Source organism: Podarcis cretensis (genome assembly GCF_951804945.1).
Source record: "Podarcis cretensis genome assembly, chromosome: 8".
NCBI lineage: Eukaryota > Metazoa > Chordata > Lepidosauria > Squamata > Lacertidae > Podarcis > Podarcis cretensis.
The window spans coordinates 49,657,301-49,678,847 of NC_137177.1; the positions used below are offsets into that span (position 1 = coordinate 49,657,301).

The window sequence follows — 21,547 nt, forward strand, 5'->3', positions numbered from 1 at the left end:
AGCCGGAAGTCCCGCCCGCCGTGCCGTAGTGGTGGCTGCTGCTGCTCGTCGTCGTTGTTGTTGTTGTTGTGACGGTGGCACTACGGGCCCGACGGACCGAGAGGAAGACCGACAGGACGGCCCCTCCCTTCCTTCCCCCGCCCGCCCGCACCGGCGCCATGAAGTGGATGTTCAAGGAGGACCACGCGCTGGGTGAGGGGCCAGGAGGAGGGAGGCCGCCGCCGCCGCCTTCTCCAGGGATGAGGCCTGGCCTGGTCCCCGGCCTCGGGGGGAGGGGCGTCTCTCTCGCCACACGCGCAGCGCCGCGGGTCGGGGGGTGGGAAGGGCGGGGAGGGGGGCGCGGGCTCTGCCTCCGGCCGGAGTCTCTCTCGGCCCCTCCTGACGCGCCTCCCTCGTTTGTCTCCGCAGAGCACCGCTGCGTGGAGTCCGCCAAGATCCGGGCCAAGTACCCTGACCGCGTCCCGGTAAGTCTCTCGCGGCCGCTACTTCGCCTTTCGGGGAGGAGGCCGGAAGGTCCGCGCGGGGTGGGGTTTCGGTGGGCTGGGCCTCTTCAGCATCGGTGTAGGTTGGCTCCCCTTCGAAATCCGCCCTGCTGAAACGAAGCAACAAACAGCCTGTTTGGCCCGAGCATCTTTCCCTTTTTCTGTCCGCCCAGTGCCTCGCCCGGTTGCTAGGAATCTTTGATTTAGGCCTGTAAAGCGGATGGAGGGAGCGAGGGAAGACATTCCCCTGGATCTTCCATTCCCGGGATGAGCCGGGGTATTCAGTCATAAGAGCAAACAAGCAAACGGGTTCCCCTTTATGTGGATGTGTACAGAAATTCAGATATTCTGAGATTTAGTTGTACCAAAAAGGGGGAACTATAATCCTCCCAAAGACCATATGGTAGTGTTGTGTGATTATCTTAAGGATAACTTATCACAAAAAGGCAAGGGAAATAATAAATTGTTAACAGCTGCTAGACTAAAATGCTAGAATTGGAAAAATATCATTTACTTTTCCATAGATTCTTGGCTACTCAAATAACAATTTGCACACTGCCCAAACAGATGCTCCAATAGGAAGCCCAGGACAAGGATATGGGAGCCATAGTCCTCTTCCCACTTGTGATTCACCATATCTTTTAATCAAAGGCCTAAGGCCTGTGCTCCTGGTGATACACATAACCACTGTGGCTAGTAGCTATTGATAGCTATATTCATCATCAATTTGTCGAAATTCCATTTAAAGCCAACCAAGTTGGTTACCATCATAGAACTGCAGAGTTGGAAAGGACACCAAGGGTCATCTAATCAAACTTCCAGTGATGTAGGAATCTTAACTAAAGCATCTATGACAGATGGCCATCCAACCTCTGCTTAAAAACCTCAAATGAAGGAGAATCCGCCACAACATATCGTGGGAGCAAAGTCTATCGCCAAACTATGGATTATGTGCAGAAGTACTTTTTTTTTGTCTGTCCTATATCTTCTAGCATTTAGCTTCATCGGATTACCCCTACAGGGTTCCAATATTGAGAGAGTGGGAAACAATGGAAGTTCCAAACACCTCATAGAACACATGGCTGTGATCTAGCCTTAATGCAATCAAGGATTATGTGACACTGGCTGTATCAGAGCCCTCCAGAAAAGGATATGGATGGGGCAGCCACTGATTGAAGTTTGGGAAAAGGCCCTTGTGGCTTAACCTTGAGTGCCAAAGTCCTCACTCCCTTTGCATTTCAGAGAACTGAGAAGAGGTTGTGACATGCTGTGGCTGGTCTTCTCTATCATTTTTTCTGCTGAGCCTCTCCAACTGTCATTGTGTATATTGTCCTGGTGTTAATGTTCTGATGTATCCTGTCCCCCTCCATTTTATCCCTCTCCATTGTCCTTTGGGCAGGTGATTGTTGAAAAGGTCTCAGGCTCTCAGATTGTGGACATTGACAAGCGGAAGTACCTGGTTCCATCTGACATAACTGTGGCTCAGTTTATGTGGATCATCCGGAAGAGGATTCAACTGCCATCTGAGAAGGCAATATTCCTCTTTGTAGACAAGACTGTCCCGCAATCCAGGTGAGGATCTTCCTTCTTCAAGGACAACAGCTGCGGTTTTATCATGGAAAACAAAGCTGATGACCAGCTGTCTAAAATGGCATGGTCCTCCAGGGCATTTTGGCTTGTGTCCTGAAATAGCTGTTTCCAGTCTTTGCAGTTGTATGTTCAATGTGAAATTGGCTTCTTCACACCAAGGGAAAGGAAGTGGTTTGCAGCCTCAGCTGAGATGATCTAGGGCAGGGGTGATTAACATGTGGTCCTTCATATATTGCTAAATTGCAATTCTTATCACCCCTCACTCTTAGTCATGGTGGCTTGGGCTGAAAGGAGTTGTAATCCAGCAATATCTGGATGGCTAGATATTTTCCATCTCTGATTTTGGAGTATGAATGACTATTCATTCCTCAGAGGAATCATGGGTGGGGAGAGTGCTGTTGCATCCAGGTCCAGCTTTCGAGCTTCCCATAGGCACTTGGATGCTAGGCTAGATGGGCTTTTGGCCTGATCCAGAATCAGAGTTGAAATGGACAATGAGGGTCATTAGTCCAATCCCCTGAAGTGCAGGAATATTTTGCCCATAACCCTGAGATTGAGAGTCTCATGCCCTATTGACTGAGACAGCTCTTATATTCATATAATTGTTTGTAAGCTGTCCGGTTCCTGGCGAGCTATGCTTGTATCATACACTCATAGCCAAGCAGTGAGAGATTGCCCAGGCATCTCCTGAATATTCTGCTTCCATTAAGAGAGGTGGGGAACTCTTGGTCCAAAGACTGGATCCATCCATCCTTAGGACCTCTGCATCCAAGCCTTGGTGTCCTTTCCTCATCCTAGCCTTGCCCTTCCTGTGCACTGGGATACCCCCACCCCATTCAAGAAACACATTCTCACTGCAATTAGGCTTTCAGAAAGCTTTATATTTAATAGAAGTCTGCTGCCACCACTCCACAGCCTGTGTGGGGATAAAATCTTCATGGAATGTGCAGCTTGTCAGGGAAGGAGTTAACCTTTTCTGCTCCTTCTCCTTTCTGGTAACTAGGGTTGAAATAAAAGCTTAAATCTTTATTTCTAGCTAAGTGCTACAGGTGGAGGGAGGAGGGCAAGGTGGTTCTCCCCGCTTTTGCCTTGGCTGCACCTTCCGCTGGCTAAGAGGGGATGTAGAAATATGCTCCCCAGTTTTAAAAAAACGAGTAGTCTTTAACCCTTTTACTTAGTTATCATAAGGGCAAGAATTTCTTTTGTTGTGGGTTTTAGCAGCAGTTTTCCTCCAGTGGCCCATGGCTGCAGCTTATACCTGGCTGGCTGCTGGGGCCAGCTGAGAGTGTATGGTTTTCTTATTCATGGATATACCTCCTGCCTTTCTTCTGTTCTGGAACCTGAGGCATCATACAGGTGGGCTCTCATATATTTATTTTCCTATGGGGGTGCTACTGTAGTCTAACTATGTTAGGCTATGTATAGCTGAGTTTTGTTGAGTTGTGGTGTTCTAATCTTCCTCCTCAACTCTCCACGAAGTGTCTGGTTATAGAATTAAAACATGATTTGGTGCATTTTCCTCAGACAAGATACTTTTTCTAAACCATTTCTGCTCCTTTTCCTGTTTTGCTCCAGCCCCACCCCAGCAATCCATAACTTTTGCTTACTGCAGCCAATGTCTGTTCAGAGACAGAACTAGTGTTAATTACAGTCATGAAGGAAAGGAAATTACTATGCTAATTTAGAATACACAAATGTTCCTAATTTCAGAGCAGCATGAATAGCAGAGCTCAAGTTGTGTACACAGGAATATGCAAGATCACTCAGGTGGACACAGTGCTTGCTATAGAAAAATCTGTAATGCTTGTAACTGATTTGGGGAGTAGAAATGTTTACTCTTTTTCTTTAATATCTCTGCCATTTTTTCCTTCAAAGTTTCCCTTACTCACATGAAATAAAGCTGAGGAATACATCTTCCCCAAACCCTAGTATTAAGTCAGAAGTTAACCCCTTATGCCAAATTCATGATGTGAGAGGATCAGTATTTTATGGTTTTAAACAATTCAATCCTATGCCTGCCTACTCAGAAGTAAGCCCACTAGAATTCTGTAGGCATAACTTCCAAGATTGCAGCCCAAGTATAGATCTAATGTGCTTATGTTCATTTATTTTTGCCAGGCTTTTTTTTTTAACCTTCATATTTTTATTAGATTACAGATTGAATTTCTCAAGAGGTAGATAACATTTTAATCTTTTGTCATGAATTTCAGTCTTTGTAAAATGTTGCAGCTTAACAGGAATTTATATTGAGCTTAATACCAGAACAGTCTCTAAGCAGTTTACAAAAATACAGCAAATTATTTACACACACACACAATATAAACACTAGAAGATAAAATACCAGATGAAACAATAAAATCCTGGGCAACCAAAAGCACAGGATGAGAGAGAGATGTGTTCTGTAGCCTTCCACACTCTGCCTCCAGCCATCTCTCCCATAACCTCCTGAACCAGAGTGCTATCCCTTCCCCTCTCTTGCTAAGGGATATTCTGATAACATTCTGCTACCAGAAATTCTAGAGGCTGCAAGTGGTTATAGTAATCATTACAGACACACATGGGACAAGTAGAAAAGGTCCTGTTTAAAGAATTGCCTGGGCTTCCATTCAGTTCGCATTCCCTCTTAGTTGCTATGTAGACTCCTTTGATACCCTAGCAAGTTCCTCACTGTCTTCTTATCTTCTTACCTTCAGCCTGACAATGGGACAGCTTTACGAGAAGGAGAAGGACGAGGATGGCTTCCTGTATGTGGCCTATAGTGGAGAAAACACCTTTGGCATCTGATTGCTTCTCCTTCCCTCTTGTGTCTTGTAAATAGCCTCTTGTTTGTGATCATGACCCCGGGGCACATCCTGCATCTGTCACTGGGTTGATTTAATATATGGATAGATTTTTGTTAGCCTGGTAATTTATGAAAGTTTTATTTCCCCATTGCACATTGTACTCATAGCTGTAAATTCCATAGTCTCTCTCCTCTGGGACACATATACTGACATTATTTAAATACTGAAGCAAGGTAGTTGAGGGATTAAAGTGAGGGGGGGAGGGGGATTTTGAAATGAAGGTTTGACTAATTATTAATTATTACAGTTTCATAGTAAGGGCGCTTCTAGATTGTTACAAACAGTCTCAAGATGCTAATATGTTGATTTTGGCTAGTGTCTTCCTCTTGATGAATTTTGCTAGAGGAAACTGATTAAAATTCCTCTCACAAATATGTTTCAGTTCTATGTTACTTCAGCCTCACTTTCTAACACACAGTCTTATGAGGTCAAGCTTTACAAGGGGTGATCCTGCGTCTGTCCTATGGCATAAGCTGTGAGCACTGAAGCAGCTGCTTTTACAGATCTAGGCATTTCTCAGACTGTGAGAAGACCTCCAATAAGTTGCTTCACACTCTTCCTCTTTAGGAGCCAAATAAGTTTCCTTGAGCTTTTGGTGAGTGACTTTGAAGAGTGATCGGACAGGACTTTCCTTTGTAGGATTATTTAATATCTGGAGACGGGTCCCTGCATTCCTTTCTTTAACAAGGGGGGGTAGGTTTTCAGTGAATAAGCAGGATGGGCATGAGGAAGTTTCACAAGCCCTGTGACAGGCTGCATCTACAATGATGGCTGGCCCCATAATCCTATGCAGTAATGTGTTGGCACTCATGAGAAAATCAGGCCACTCTTTAAATCTTTGAGTGAGCTGGCCTCCTTCCCCCTCCTGCAGCAGCAATGGACTTCCTCTCCCTGGTGTTCATCCCCTGGTGCCTTTGTTGCACAGGTCTATCAGTTACACTCACCTCTATGAGCCATACTGTAATCCATTGCTATCACAGGATACATTTTCAATAATGCATTCATCCTCACAATCCAGTTTAGACAGTTGCTGACCTCAAAATTATTTAAAAGCTGATAAAGCTAAATGGAATTGTTTACTGTACAAAGTAGCCTAGCTTGCTTTAGTAGAACAACTCCTAAATGGCTTGTTTTAACAGCACTAGGCTCTTGAGCCAGAGAAAACAAAACATGGTACCCTCCGGATTGTTGCACTACTACATGGTCAGTGGTAAAGAATGACTGGATTGGTCCAGCAACATCTCAGGGCACATTGATGACCCCTGCTCTAAGCATTTATGTTTGAGCTCCAACCAGTTCAAATAACCAGCATGCAACAGTCACTTTCAATCTGTCCTGTACAGTAAGACTGCAATCTATGCTAGGGTTACGTTCCAGGAATCACACCTAAAGCCAAAAATCCCATACAATCAAAACACATTGAGTGCAACAGTGGGTGGGATTGCCAAAGTGTGTTTTTTTAATTGCAAAGTGCACAAAGCTGAATGCACACAAGTTAAATGCATAAGTTGCAGGCTTACTGTACTCAATAAGTTTCTAAAACTTCTGTCAACAAAGCCTAAATAATAACTTCTTAAAATGGGTATACAATTAAAATTATTCCTAACGAGTACCAGAACTGCAAATCACATCGAGGTCTAACATTACACAATTGGAGATCCCACTTTTTGTCTATTACAGTTAATTAACAGAGCTGTTTGCAATCTCAGCCTGACTTGATAACCTCAGTCACACCCAAGTTACATAAAGACAAAAACAGAAAAGACCATGCAGCGACAATTAAGTAACAGGGTTCATGGGCTGCTACCTTGCTTTAGTATGCCCTTTTGTTAAAATGCAAAGGATGGGGGTGGCTAAATATGTAACAGTCTTGGTGGTTTAAAAAGAAGTTTCAAGAATATATTTCAAGTTTCAATCATTGCAGCTCTATGCCTGTCAGTCACAGGAGGGACAGTAGCATCCCACCCCCTAGGTGAGGCAGTCTTGCCTCTGAGCCAGGTGTCACAGTACAACTTCCTCCTCTCACGTGAAGTGCAGGTAATCACGACTGTTCCTCACCCAGCAGCCCAAAGCTTGGCTGCGCAGTGCTTTCCAGGCTTCTTGGTAATTGGCAGCGGCTTCCTTATACTCCCAGTAAGTCTTTAATTTCTTCTCTCTGAGGAGAAACAAACAGTCCTGGAATGGGTCACTGTCCTGCCTTGCTCCCCACTCCCAGCTCTTTGTAAACAAAGGATATCATCACCATTCAGGCGATGCTTAGCCCAACAAATAGCAAACATTCAACAACCACACAAAAACTTCATGGCCAAGGGCTGCAATAAAACGTTTTGGTGTAGAAATGGTCACAAGCAGCTCGACCTATGTTTGCCTTGCAAGGGAGAGGCCCAGAGGAGGCCATATGAACACCCACAAAGTGGGACACTCAGCAGCAGGAGCCAGCTTGTGCACATACCACCTACTTGGCAAGTTGCTGAAGGTGGAGGGTAGCAGGATAAAAGGAAACTTGGTGTTTTTGTAGGGACTGGAGTGGGCTGTTGACAGCTTTGGCTGCGTTTTGTGGGAGGGGATATCTGTGGACATCTGAAAGGCTGTGAGGCAGGCTGAGGCCAGAACAAAAGCTTTGCACTCAGCCAGTGTTTATTACGTAACCATTATTTATTTTTAAAGCCATGCAGCTGCTGCCCACCATAGAGTATCAAAACACCAACTGTATCCAGCACACCAACTTAGCTATGTCCAGCCCTGCTCTTGCCAGCAACTTTGCTGAAGAAGGGCAGGTTTTGCTCCTCTCTGGGCACTCTGTGGCTGAACAAGAAGGGAAGTTAAGCACCCAAGGTGAACAGGGCAGAGGCCCACTGTCTTCAGCAGCTCCTGCCCCATCAAAGTGTGCAGGAAGAAGACCAAGCTACCTGAATATAGAAATACTGCCCCCTCCTGCCCACAGGGAGGGACAACCGTGTCAAATCAGAACCAGCTGCCTGGGCACCAGTCTCTGCCTCAAGGGTACAGAGAGACAGGAAACAGGCAAAGTGCAAACAAAACCCCAGGAAATTGCAAAACTAAGCAAAGCCCAAAATATGTTTGAGGAAGGAGAAGTTATGCAAGCAGCATGGGGGCCAGCATACCTCTTGGTACACACAGCACATCTAGGCAGCCTGCAGAAGCAGGTGCTGGCAGGAGTGTGTTAGAACAGGGAAGATGAGAGCCTGGCCCTGGAAGTGTCTGCACGCAACCTCAATACAGCCAAAGCAAACATAGCATTAATGCAAAGATCGTAAGACACCGCAGGGGAAAGCCATTCAGTACAGGGAGATGCAGCTAAACAGAAAGTGGGTAGCATACAGGAGGGAAAGCTTGGGAAAGAACAATGATACAGTGTTTTCTATTAAAAAGAAAGGATACCATCCCCATAGAACTGAGTTTCAAAACTGGCTCACAGCCTTGCTGCAGGCAGCCTAAAGGGATGGAGCAGTACAAGGCGAGAGAGAAAGAGCTAAACAAACTCAGCAGTCCTGCAAATGCCAGCTGCTTTGGACTTTAGCTCTGTCCACTGGCTCACTTTTCCCATTGGTCAATTTACCTTTCAAAGGAAAAAGTTGCCAGCCCCATGGTGGTACAGGGAGAACATGGGGCCCTCCTGCTGTCGGAGAAGTGGAGCATGCAGCAGTTAAAAGACAGTGGGAAATTCCTCACCTGAGAGTTTTTGGCAGTTTTTCCTGTGGAATGCTGGCCGCCAGCTTCAGGAATGCATGAAAGAGTTCCACCTTGCAGATTTGAGACCTATCGGCAACAGAAGACCAAATTCTGATCATAAGTCTCATTGCAAAAGGAGACAAGGGTGCCAGCTTGTTGGTTGAAGCGCTGCTTTGTCAAGCTTCTGTCCCCAAAGGCCACTGCAAAAAAGCTTCTTGCAAGACCTCTGCTTTTTCAGAAATTGATACCTGCAGGTTGACAGGGATTCGTAACACTTAATGCCCAAAGGAGACTGGTGCAATTGGCAATCTATGAGGGAATCTGCCATCATAAGGCTTTTTTCCTTGTGTGAGTGTGTTTTAAGAAGAGGCTCAAGTTCTTATGATAGTTATATTAAAAAAACCTTTTAAAAATAGAGGCATGCTGCCTAAGGATTGAAAAATTTAAGGAACTAAAACTGCCAGGATTTATCAGTTGAATCAGCACAGCATCCCGCCTCCCCAAAATCAGATGACTGGGAAAGGTACACAAATAGCATCATGATGATGATGAGTACATTTATATTCCAAGGAGTTCAATATGGTGTACATCAGGGGTTCCCAAACTGGTCCATTGGCCTCCAGTGGTTCCATAGCTTCATTCTGGTGGGTCTGTGGATTTGTGGTTGATGATGGGAGATGGCACACCAGAATGGGCTTTTTCTGTGGTGGCTCTCTGCTTGTGGAATGCTCTCCCCAGGGAGGCTCACCTGGTGCCTTTGTTACATATCTTTGTTACATGTCTTTAGGCCCCATGCAAAACCAGCCCTCTTCTTCCAGGCCTGTTTAATTAAACCATCCATGGCCTTTTAAAGTTTGTTTGTTACTAAGTTATGTATTTTTTTGTTTTTATGTTGTAAAGTACTCTGTGTTGGTACATCATCATCACCATAGTCTCCCAAGTCTTAGTCCAAGGCTGTGCCCACTACAACACACTGGGTCGTATTTCCCACTTGCTTCTCAACAATGTTTATGTCTAAAATACAGGAGTTGTAGCTATCCTGCATCATAAGACTCCCATTTCTGACTATGCTTTCTCATGTGGGGCTGCCAAAACTGAACATGGTATTGATTCTTGATTCTTTTACATGTCATTATTAATATAATTAGTTGTGACTTATTTTTCATCTACTACCGAAAAAGTATCTAAGCAACTTAAGGAAAGAGTAAAAGCCAAAAAGAAAAATTATAAAACAATTCCAATAATCCACAAACATTTTCCAAAACATTCAACATGCCATTTTCCAAAACATTCCACTCTGTCCACAATCTGTAGAGTTTGAAACAAAAACAACATCTTTGGCAATACATTCATCTTTATAGCTGCAATTCGACCCAGCAAGGAAAGTTTCAATCTTGACCAAATTTCTTAATCCTTTTTAATTTCTGACCAACATTTTTCATAATTATCTTTAAATAAATTCAAATTTTTAGCAGTCAAATTAACCCCTAGGTACTTCACTTTTTTAACCACATTTAACTCTGTCTCATTCTGAAACCTTTCTGCTTCCAAAGATGTCAGATATTTTACCAAAACCTTAGTTTTTTGCTTATTCAATTTGAATCCCGCCACCCGACCAAACTCATATATCAGTTCCAAAACTCTTTTCGTACTAGATTCTGGCTCCTGTAATGTTATTACCAAGTCATCTGCAAAAGCTTTCAATTTATACTGTTTCACTCCGACCTGTATTCCTTGCACCAACCGGTCCTCCCTAATCATGTTCAAAAGCACCTCTAGGACTGAAATAAATAACAGAGGGGATAAGGGGCAACCTTGTCGTGTTCCTTTTTCAATTTTAAACTCTTCTGTCACCACATTGTTAACTATCAATTTAGCTTTTTGCTCTGAGTAAATTGCCTCTATTCCATTTTCAAACCCCCGTCCCACTCCCATCCCTTCCAAGTTTTTCTTCATAAACCTCCAAGAAATGCTGTCAAAGGCCTTCTCCGCATCAATAAAAATTAACACTGCTTTTGTGTTAATATTAGTTTGCAAAAGTTCCAAAATGTCTATAATGTTCCTAGTATTATCGAACAAATGTCTACCTGGAAGAAAGCCTGCCTGATCTTTATGAATTACTTCATTTAGCACTTTTTTAAATCTACTTGCCAAAATATCCGCAAAGATTTTATTATCCACATTTAGGAGTGAGATGGGACGGTAGTTCTTAAGTTGAGTCTTTTCAGATTCCACTTTAGGTATCAATGTGATGAAAGCTTCTTTCCACGATTCTGGTGCCTTCTTCCCCTCCATGATCTGGTTACAGACCTCCATTAGTGGTTGTGTCAAAAAATCTTTCAATGTCTTGTAATACTTGGAGGTAAGACCATCAGGTCCTGGAGATTTGCCTAGTTGTATATTCTGAATGGCACCCTCAATTTCTTGTTGCGTTATTTTATCATTTAGGATTGTTCTCTTTTCCTGGGATAATTTTGGTAGTCCATTAATTTTTAGGAAATGGTCTATCTCAGTCTCTTCCTGCGGCCCTTGCATATAAAGTTGTTTGAAATATCTCTGGAAGCACTTTCTAATTTCCTCTGGTTTCTGGATATTCCTCCCTTCAATCTCTAAATTGATAACCGTGTTCAATTTTTGTCTCTTTTTCAACTGCCATGCAAGCAGTTTCCCACACTTATTCGCTGATTCAAATGATCTTTGTTTCATCTGTTTAATTTTCCACTCAACTTCTTGATTTATCAATTTAGCGTATTGTGCTTGGTAAAATTTAATTTCTCTCAGAACCTCCTGTGATTTAGGTTTTGATCTCAATTTTTTTCTCACCATCTCTTATCTTGTCTATAATCTTATCCTTTTTTTCATTCCAAAGTCTTTTCTTTATTGTGTTCTGTTGTATCAAAAACCCTCTCATAACTGCTTTACTTGCGTCCCAGATTATTCTTTTTTCCACCGTAGTATTCAAATTTATTTCAAAATAGTCTTTTAAAGTTTTTTGGGCCTTCTTGACAATCTCTTGATCTCTTAATAGGGTGTCATTCATTTTCCATCTGAAGGAACCGGTTGGAATAAGTCTCATTTCCACTTTCATAGCATTATGGTCGGAGCAGGTTTTTGGGCAGATTTCCACTTTTCTAGTCTTAGGTGCCAGTCCTCTAGTTATCCATATTTGGTCAATTCTTGTCCATGACAGGTGGGCTTCAGAAAAGAAAGTTCCTTCTCTGCCTAAGGGGTTCTTTGTCCTCCATATATCAATCAAATCCATATTGTCAGTTAGTTCAAAGAAAGTTTTAGGTAGTCTGCCGTCATTTGTTAAATTTTGATTTTGTGACTTATCCATATTTGTAGAGACCACTCCATTCATATCTCCCATCATAATGATGTTGGTATAGTCCAGATAGTCCAGAATTGTCTCATGCAGTTTCCTGTAAAATTCTGATTTCCCCTCATTCGGTGCATAAATTCCTAATATTAAAAACTTTTCTCCTTGGACCTGTATTTCAATTGCCAAAATTCTTCCTTGCTCGTCTTTAAATAAAAGTTTTGGTGACAGGCTCTCCTTTGCATAAATCACCACTCCTCTTTTCTTAACTTTGTCCGATGAAATAAATTCTTGGCCTAGTCTTTTATTAATTAACACTTTTCTATGAAGCCTAGTCACATGTGTTTCCTGCAAGCAAATAATGTCCAATTGTTCTTTTTTCAATATATGAAAAATTCTTCTTTTTTCTGGGGAATTTCCGCCATTTATATTCCAACTAAGAAGCTGCAGAGACATCCTGGATCAGTCTGTTAGTCCTGTGGTGGCGTCTCTTTCTTTTGGTCCTCTGGTCCCGAGGGTGTAGGTGCAGGTGTAGGTATAGGTGGAGGTGGTGGCCAAGATCCTGTTGTTCCTTTCTGTAGGTCCTCTTCGTGGTCGTTCAAAAACTTTTGTTGATCCTCTGCTGTTTTGATTTTAACTTTCTTTCCTTTGAAGTTGAAGGATAGTCCTTGAGGGAACTCCCACCTAAAGGGAATTGAGTTGCTTCTCAGTAGTCTTGTTAATTCTATATAAGTATCTCTAAGGTCCAAAAGTTGTTTCGGGATGTCTTTGTAAATTTCTGCCTTGATGCCTTGAATAACAAGTGATTTTCCAAAATGAAGGCCTAGTATTTTATCTCTCTCTTGCTTAGATCTCAAGATGATCAGACAGTCTCTGGATCTGTCCTTCCTCACCCCTCTTCGCAATCTAAAAGCAGTTACAATTTTAAAGTCCTTATCTTCTTCTATACCCCAGAACTTTGTAATTTCTGATGTCAAATAACCAATCAGATCTTCCTGTTCAAGTTCTGGGACAGCTCTCAACCTAAGATTATTTTCCCTATTCTTCAGTTCCGTCATAGCCAGGTAGGCCTGCTGTTCCTTGATCTGTTTGTGCAAGGGCTTTACCTCCACTTTTAATGCGTCAACTTTCTGATTGGCTGCCTCTGCTTTCTGATTGGCTTCCTCAGCCAATTTACGGTTTTCCACAGTTGCTTCCTGAATATTCCCAATTGCTTGTGTGTGTTGAGCAACTTGATCAGTCAGTTTGCTAATAGTGGCTGTTGCTTGGTCAATTTTGGACGAATGCACATCCGCCTTTTTATTTAAAATTGCCAGTTGTTCCAAAATTTGATTTAAAACTGTTTCAGATTCTCCAGATGCCATATCCTTTGGTGCAGTTTGCGCAACTACCTCTTCTTGTACTAGAACAGCTGGGACAGAAGATTTTTATTGACAGAAGATATTTATTGTCTGGACAAAATATAAAGACTTACTAGAAAGTAAGACCCCGAGATGGCTATCACCAATGGAGGCTAAGGCCCGGAAAAGACTCAATATGGAGGCCTGCTGGCCGAAATATTGGGAAATAATAGAAAAAATTGGAGACAAATGGAGGTTGCAGAGCATGGAGAAATTAAAGAATAAGGTGCAAGATTGGTTACACTACGCTCAAATTCAAGAGGTTTTTATATTGGATAAAAAGATAGGATTCCAGGTGGAGAAGTCGAAATTAGAGACAGAACTGTTGGAACCAAAGACTAAGGTACTTTCGAGAATGTATAACTTGCTGCTTAAATGGAACACACAGGATGAGACTGTTAAATCAGCCATGATAAAATGGGCTCAGGATATTGGGTATAACATTATGTTTGAGGACTGGGAAAGGTTATGGACCACCGGAATAAAATTCACGGCATGTAATGCCTTGAAGGAGAATATTATGAAAATGATATATAGGTGGTACATGACCCCAGTCAAGCTTGCAAAAATATGTCACCTGTCTGATAATAAATGTTGGAAATGTAGAGAGGCTGAGGGGACATTCTTTCACCTCTGGTGGACATGCCCAAAAGTGAGGGTCTTCTGGGAAATGATCTATAATGAACTAAAAAAGGTATTTAAATATTTAAATGTATGCGACAACAGCAGCAAGAATACTTATTGCGAAGTATTGGAAGACACAAGACTTGCCCACACTGGAAGAGTAGCAGACGCAATTGATGGATTATATGGAATTGGCTGAAATGACTGGCAGAATCCGAGACTTGGGAGAAGAAACAACGGAAGAGGACTGGAAGAAGTTTAAGGACTATTTACAAAAACAATATAAGTTGTATGAATGTTGAGTATCTGCACGATTTAGAAAATCTCAGTTCCAGCAAATAGATTTTGTAAAATAGAAAATTAAGTTATAAGTAAGAAAAGGTCGAAATTTAAGGCAACAATATGTTTAAATTTAAGGTATGAGTAAATGATAAAAATTATCTTAAATTTAGAAGTATAATATTTGGAAAGTACAAAATAAGGTATGAAACAAGGTAATAATTTGCTGATATTTTTAATATAAATAATGCAGGGTAAAGGAGATGTGAGGAAGTCCAGTTAGTTATATATAAAAAAATTGTACTGAATGGTTGGTTTTTTTCTTTTTCTTTTTTATTTTTTTATTTCCTTTTTTCTATATGGTTTTTTGGTGTATTTGTTCTGGCTTTTTTGTGTACTATTTTTTTGGTGAAGGGATCTTGTATGTATATTGTGTACTATGAAAATTTAATAAAATATTTTTTTAAAAAAAACCATGTGTATCTGAAGAAGTGTGCATGCACACGAAAGCTCATACCAAGAACTAACTTAGTTGGTCTTTAAGGTGCTACTGGAAGGAATTTTGTTATTTTTTATTTTTTCATTCAACAGGCAATCAACCAGCTTGTCACAATCCATCAAAAGCCTAGGAGAAGATGACTTAATTTTTAACCTGGTGTCAAAAGGATTTTAATGATGGTGCCAGGACAGACCTCCATAGATGGAGAAGCCCCCCCAAAAACCTTGCCCTTGTTGCCACCCACAGGTGAAGTCCAAAGGGTCTGGAAAGTTTGTATTGAGAAAGGAGTTCTGAAGGATATTGGGATCCTGAGCCATAAAGAACCTTCCAGGTTAAAACCAGCACTTTGAAATGTGCCGGCAGCCACTGCAGCTGTGCCAAGTCCGATGTTATATGATCAGCCTGCCTCAAGCCTGTCAACAAGCCTGTAATGAAATTACTCTGGCCCTTAGCAACACACATGCCCCTTTTCACTGGGGCCAAGATTTTCTTCTAGGTTGACTGTAGGCAACTCACCCCCTTGGGACAGATTGTATGTCGGGGATTATTTTTTGCTTCATGTATGTTAAGCGTGCCAACTCTGTTGCCTGTTTCCTACGTGCACACAGACCCGTGAGGAGCTCATGTGTCTTGCTTGGAATGCTACTGTCCCGAGTAGATTTGAAGAAAACACCGCCCTCACTCCCTCATTAATCATCACCATCTCTCAAGGTTATTTCACCACTCTCAGTATAGATCCTTGTAGGGCCAAAGTGCTACACTCCGACACCTCCCCTCACCCTGCAATGACAACTGTCCAACCTCTTCTCCTCAGAGGATCTTTGTCTCCTGGGAGGCTGTAAGCTGATCAGCTGCTGACTAAAAACTTTCCCTTGAGATGCCAAGCCTCCTTCCCCATTTCCTTAGAAGCAGCCCAGTAATAAATGGTCTCATTGTCTATGCAGCTGGTACTGTTACGAATACAGCTGCAACACTTCAGGCTCCTGCTCCACACCGTGGCAGAGATTTCTTTCCAGGGTGATTCCAACCAATTCAGGCCACCCTCCATGGTCATTTGCAGCTTATGTAAACTGTGTGTTTCAGGCATTATTTTTCATTTAATGTATGTTAAGTGTGTCAGTTCTGTTGCTTGATCCCAGCGTTTAGACACACACACACACACACACACACACACACACACACAGAGAATGCTTCACAGCCCACTTGGCCACAATGACTTTCAACAGCAGGAGGCATGTTGATGGCGTATAAGCTACTAGACAAGATGGCGACATGCCTCTGATTACCAGTCACTGGTGGGATCCTGAGTGGGAAAATGCTCTGTTTGTGCTTGGATCCTACTTGTAGGCTTCCCTTTATGGCATCTGGTTGGCCACTGTGAGAACAGGACACAGGGCTAGATGGGCCATCTTTGGCCTAATCCAGCTCTAGGGCTTTTGTTAGGTTCCTATGGCAAGACCAAGCAACTGACCTGAATCATTTATCACTAATGGTAAGGAAGTTAAAAACCGGACAAAACCAGTTCAGAAGAAGCAGGGTGGGGGTGGTACAGAATGAAGTCAATTGAAAGAGTCGGGCTCTTGTGGTTTGAGACTCACCTCTTCTCTGAAATTCAACAAGTCTGGCTCACTCAGTGCGCACGCAGAAATCATCCAAAGGACTGCATCTGCCTCTCTCTCTCACACACCCCACTACCTAGCTGTGGCTCCTGCCACCTGTGACACACACCTGGACTTTGGGCTTCCAATCACTTTCTTGGTTGACCCCTGCTTGAAGCCATGTGAAGTGACATCAAGTGGGTGCTCCGGAACAGCACTCCAGCTGATAGCTGGGAGGAAAGAGAGGAAGGAGGAGTCACTTGCCACAAAATATGCAAGGGAAACACTAAGTGACATCCTGTAAAGCCCCCAACTCAGATGGTCATTCTTTTGCAGGCAGCCCAACAGACGGTTGCCTTTGCTCCTACCACTGTTACCAGCTGTGGATCACCAGCTTTGCCTTTTGCTGCCCCAATGCTGGCAACCCTATCGCTAGGTAGTAACACAATGACATCTTTCCCCCTCCCTTAAAACCCCCAGCTCAGAACCCAACATCTCAACAAGTGCTTTGGCCATATCCCTGAGAAGAAGAAGGCTGCCCAGGTATGCGCTGACACCAAATGCGCGCACATTGGTTAGCTGCTGCCTCTCCTTTTCCTCCTTTCCCTTCCTCTTACCTGGTGATTTTATTCCTTCCAATGCAGCCAGCATTGCTTTCAATTATTACAAACAGCAATTTTATCAGTAATGTTTATTTGCTCTGCCGATAATATCTGTTTATCAATCAAGTCAGCAGAAATACCCAGGGAACTTCCAGAAGGAAATCTATTGCTCCCCACTCTACCCCCACCTCCAAGTTTCCTTCTCATACAATTTTAGAGTTGGAAGAGACCCCAAGGGTCATCTAGTCCAACCCCTGCAATGCAAGTTGGTCTCTTTGGTTAGATGGCAACGTTGGAATTGCCCTCAGACTTTTATGGCTCTGGTAATGCATACAAACAATAACAATTCCCACAGCAGGGTCTCCCTGCCACCACCTCCAAGCAAGGGGAGGGGAGCAGAAAGCCCAAGCACCCTCATAAACACCCCTGGAGACACCCACCTGCCCCGCAGGGCACCACCTTCCCTTGGCGCAGAGCATGGTTGGCTTGGACTGCTTCACGGCTGTGGATGAAGCCCAGCTGGGACTGCAGGATTTCCAGCTCCTGAACTCGGAAGCCATCCGGCAAACACAAAACAGGCAGACCCCTGGGGGAACAGAAGAGCACAACCACCGTTCAGCAACATGACACGCTCCAGTCTTTGGAATAAGGAAACAAGCATGATCCCCAGAAGTAACTGCAATGGGCTGCTCCACCCACCTGGCCAATACCCTCCCCATCCTCACAACTCGCTCACCTTGCAACAATGGCCCTCTGCAGGGCCTCCTGGCTGTAGGGACAACGGCCCACAACCATGGCTGAAAAGTAGATGGGCTGCTGGAGGAAATGCATCAGGAGGGCTCCCTGGCAGCCAAGGACATTCCAGCGCAACAGCTTATCGCTGCAAGACATGGAGGCTGTCTGGGCCCCACGGCCTGGCTTGATCCGTAGAAGCCCCACGGTGTGGTAGTCGCCACCTGGCCGCTGGGAATCCCCTGCCTCTCCTGGGACACACTTGGCCCCAGTTCTGTGGACATCCACCACTTTGGTTCCTACACGGTCCTCGGCAGGGAGCTCAGCACCACAGACTTTTTGTCTCTTGGGAAAATGGTCAGCTGCCGTCTCTTCAGACTCCCTTTCAGCTGCCAGAGGCCCACAGTCACTGATGCCCCTCTTAGCTGCCTTTGATGGCTTCAGGGGCTGGCAAGGCTGTGCTTCCACTTCCAAGACTGGGATAATTGAAGCATCCCCACCTAGAAGAAATGGGGGGTGGGCTCTTAGAAGACAAAGACAAGCAGGGGCTCTCTCCCACAGAGGAAAAATTCCCTGGAGCAGAGAACCCATCCTCATTTGGGGTGAGGCAACCAAAGCTGTACAGTCTTCCAAGTATGCTCTCCTCATAAATTTGTATAATGGCATCAAGATACTGGCCGTTTATTTACAATCCCTTTCCTAACAATGCATAGTATAGAATTCACCCTTTTTATAGCTTATCCACAGTGAGTTTCAGTTACCTTTATATCCAGCCCAGTGGCTCAGTGATAGGCTGGGCTATTTGGCAGCCAGGATCTTTCACAATTTCACTGCAGGAACTTTCCACCTCCACCAATGCAGCACAGCCACACCAGGCTACCACCCAGCTCCAAGGGAGGCCACCAAGGGCAGGGGAGAGATTCCCCCAACCAAAAGAGCTGTTCTGACATACTCACAAGGTGTGTGGCTGGAGAAAAAAATAAAGGTGATGTATGGTTTGAGAATCCACTTCCCTTCCTCTGTTCCTGGATGGAAGATGCTGGGCTCTTGGCACACAGCTGCCAGCCACAGCTGGTGAAGGAGGTACCTGGGGGCAAGAGGACAGCTCCTTTACAAGAGACATCACCAGCAATACCCCCTCTGGGGGCACCTGAATCTAATGTGATCCTCCCTGGGACTGCGGAGAAAAACTGCCACTTCATTTGCTTGTTTTAATTTGCATTTATGAGAGTGATGCAAGAACCTGATGTTAGAGGGCACTCCTTGGTAAGAGAGAAGCATTCCTGTGGGGAGGGTGTGTATGACTAACCTATCTTCTGATGAAAGCTTAAGTTAGGGGAAGACAACCTAGGCGGGGTGAGCTGCTACCCTAGAATGCAGGCTTATATTATTAGGTGGGTGAATGTTTGCTAGCATACTGTTGGATTCTGTCATTGGGATGTATCTGGAAGATGGTCCAATCAGCAGAGATGCTCTACTCTGGTTCTTGACAACTATCCCCAAGTTGCCAATCCCTCTATTTTGGAAGGGTGATTGAGATGGTGGTGGGAGCACACCTGCAGGCACTGTTGGATGAGATTAATTTGCCAGACAGAAACACTTTTTCATGTCCATTGAAAACTTATTTTCCCCCACAAGCTTTCCTCAATTAGTCCATTCTATTTCTGCAGCTTTTAATTTGGGTTGACTTTGTGTTCTTAACTTAACTTTGCTTTGTAATTTGTATTACATTTTATATTCTGTTTTTTGTATGCAGCTCAGGTATTCTTTGAACGTACAGCAGTTTACAAATTCTTAAAATAATTGATCAGCCAACTCAAGCAAGTCCTGTTCTTTTCTCAGATGCATTGCAGGTAGAAAAAGTGCAAAGTTTAGCTGGCTTAAAGGACCACAGAGCTGGAATAAGCAGGCCCCCAAAGAAGCTGCCCATTCCAGGGAATCTTCCAACCCCCGCCCCCAGTCCACCCTCAAGCTCATTGCTCACCTCTGGAAGCTCCTCTTGGCCACCACTTCGGCATGACTGTCATTGAGGATGTCTCCTGTAGAAGCACCACCACCAAAACCAACACAGTAAGCCCGACACGGTTCCTCTCCAGGAGGAAGCCAAGCACATAGCCACACCAGTGTGCAGCTGCCCTTGCTCCATTCCAAGGGGCTTGTGAGGAGGGGGGACTAGCTCAGTGGGCTCCAGCAGGTGGGAAGGGGGCTGCTTACCAGTCATCCTCATTTCTGACTGCCCAATGCATTTCGTTCCAGTTCCCATGGCAACAATCGCCTTTATTTCTGAGGGGGGAAATAATGGTAGTTGGAAGAGGGACAGACAACGTCCACAGCAGGGTAGAGAAAATTTTGGGTTGGGCTTCACCTATACAAAGCCAGGCTCAGGAGCAGCAAGGCTGAAGCAACAGCAGTTCTGCAGTTGCCTCTGCGGTGTCTTACCCTCATTTCACACACACACTTCTTAAGTCCCAATAGATGAAGGTCCCATGAAAGTTATTTCTTGTTATTCCTCAGGGTTGGAGGCACAATGGGAGAGCCTACCCCAGGCTCCCTGCGAAGGGAGTTCCAGAGCCTGGGTGCTGCCACTGAGTGCAATCCCCTTTAGGGGAGATACCAAATCACCCACAGCTCTTGTCTCTTTTCTTTATTCTAGAACCAAACACCCTGGCTTCACAGAATCACAGAGAGGCTCACTTATTTTTTGCAGGGGGTGGACGGGGCGGACAGTGAAACCCCTCTCCTGAAAGTCTTAGTGCTGGGGGCGGGGGTGTGATATTTATATGGGATAAAGTAACCAGGTCCTAATCCACTGAAAGCTTTAATGACAGTAACTGGCACAAGTGCTCTGAAACAGACCAGAAGCTCTTGAAGCACTGGAATCAACACCCTAATCCCAAATGGAACTCTTCCCCCCAAGTATGCCATCCTCTTCAGTCAGTGGGGAGGTGATCTGCCACACAAGCCAGGGACACAACTACGGTAACTCACTTGGGGCAACCAAGTTCTGCTAGGAGGAGCTGAAGGCAGCAGCAGCCTCCTCCGTTATATCCAGCAGCACAGCTACCCCTGCAAGGAATATCGGTGCATCAGGCAGACCCATGGAAATAGGCTGGAATGCTTAATAAGCTTAATCAAGAACGGCCACATAAAGCTTGGACACCAACACCATAAAATGAAAGGCCCTCGCTGGGTTTCCCATTAAGGCGCCCCCTTTGGCCAGGGCGCCTCCCCCCCCCCCTGCCGCAGAAGCCAGAGCCCATCTGGTCCTCGCCGAGCCTCACCTGTGCTCTCCACCTGCAGCACCGCCGCTAACAGAGTCCACTCTCGACCAGCCGCCGGCTTCCCTTGCTTAGGCAGCCGGGTCTCGTAGTGACTGTAGCACAGGGCGGCCACCTCGTCGGCGGTCCACATCCTTTGGGGCAGCGAGACGGACATCTGCCTCACTCCCTACCGGGGACCTCCGGAGGTCGCGAGGCTCCAACTCCCAGCCGCCGCCGGGGATTGTGGTGCGGGCAGCGAGAGAGAGACCGTCCAGCAGTCCCAGACCTGCCGCAGTACGAGGCGGGCTCCTCCTGCCTCCGCTGCCCGGCCGAGCATCCCCGCTAAGAGCCTCGTCGCAACAGGCACCGACCCTCCCCAGGACTCACCAGGCAGAAGCTGCTACCGGCCAGGAAGTCAAGAACCGGCGGAGGCCGCCGGGAGGAAGACGGAAGAGCTCTGTGGCGACGGTGCCCCGCCCCTCTCTGGGAGCGCCGGGATCTAAGGAGGCGCTCTGCACACGCTAAGAGGTGCTCTCGCTCGGGGAAAATCAGAGCCGGGATGCCTCCCGCCGTGCCTTAGCGGCACTTCCGGCTCCCAGAGGGCCACGTGGGGCGACAATCAGCAG

At 45.0% G+C, this 21,547-nt stretch overlaps 2 protein-coding genes across 3 annotated transcripts; one reads left to right on the forward strand and one right to left on the reverse strand.

The window, feature by feature from the left end:
- The first annotated feature begins 16 nt into the window (after positions 1-16).
- Positions 17-5,287, forward strand: GABARAPL2 (GABA type A receptor associated protein like 2). The gene is made up of 4 exons (XM_079987937.1): positions 17-192; positions 409-464; positions 1,882-2,054; positions 4,766-5,287. The coding sequence occupies exons 1-4, from the start codon at positions 159-161 to the stop codon at positions 4,854-4,856; spliced, it is 354 nt and encodes a 117-aa protein (XP_079844063.1). The 5' UTR covers positions 17-158; the 3' UTR covers positions 4,857-5,287.
- Positions 5,004-21,547, reverse strand: ADAT1 (adenosine deaminase tRNA specific 1). 2 transcript variants are annotated; one of them, XM_079987888.1, is made up of 9 exons: positions 20,943-21,547; positions 19,876-19,944; positions 19,646-19,700; positions 18,618-18,748; positions 17,666-18,161; positions 17,370-17,515; positions 16,458-16,557; positions 8,609-8,695; positions 5,004-7,070 (listed from the first exon to the last, which is right to left on the reverse strand). In XM_079987888.1, the coding sequence occupies exons 1-9, from the start codon at positions 21,094-21,096 to the stop codon at positions 6,938-6,940; spliced, it is 1,371 nt and encodes a 456-aa protein (XP_079844014.1). In that variant the 5' UTR covers positions 21,097-21,547; the 3' UTR covers positions 5,004-6,937. The 2 variants fall into 2 exon arrangements, with proteins under 2 accessions (XP_079844014.1, XP_079844015.1); XM_079987889.1 differs by lacking the exon at positions 19,646-19,700 and having other exon boundaries at positions 20,943-21,543.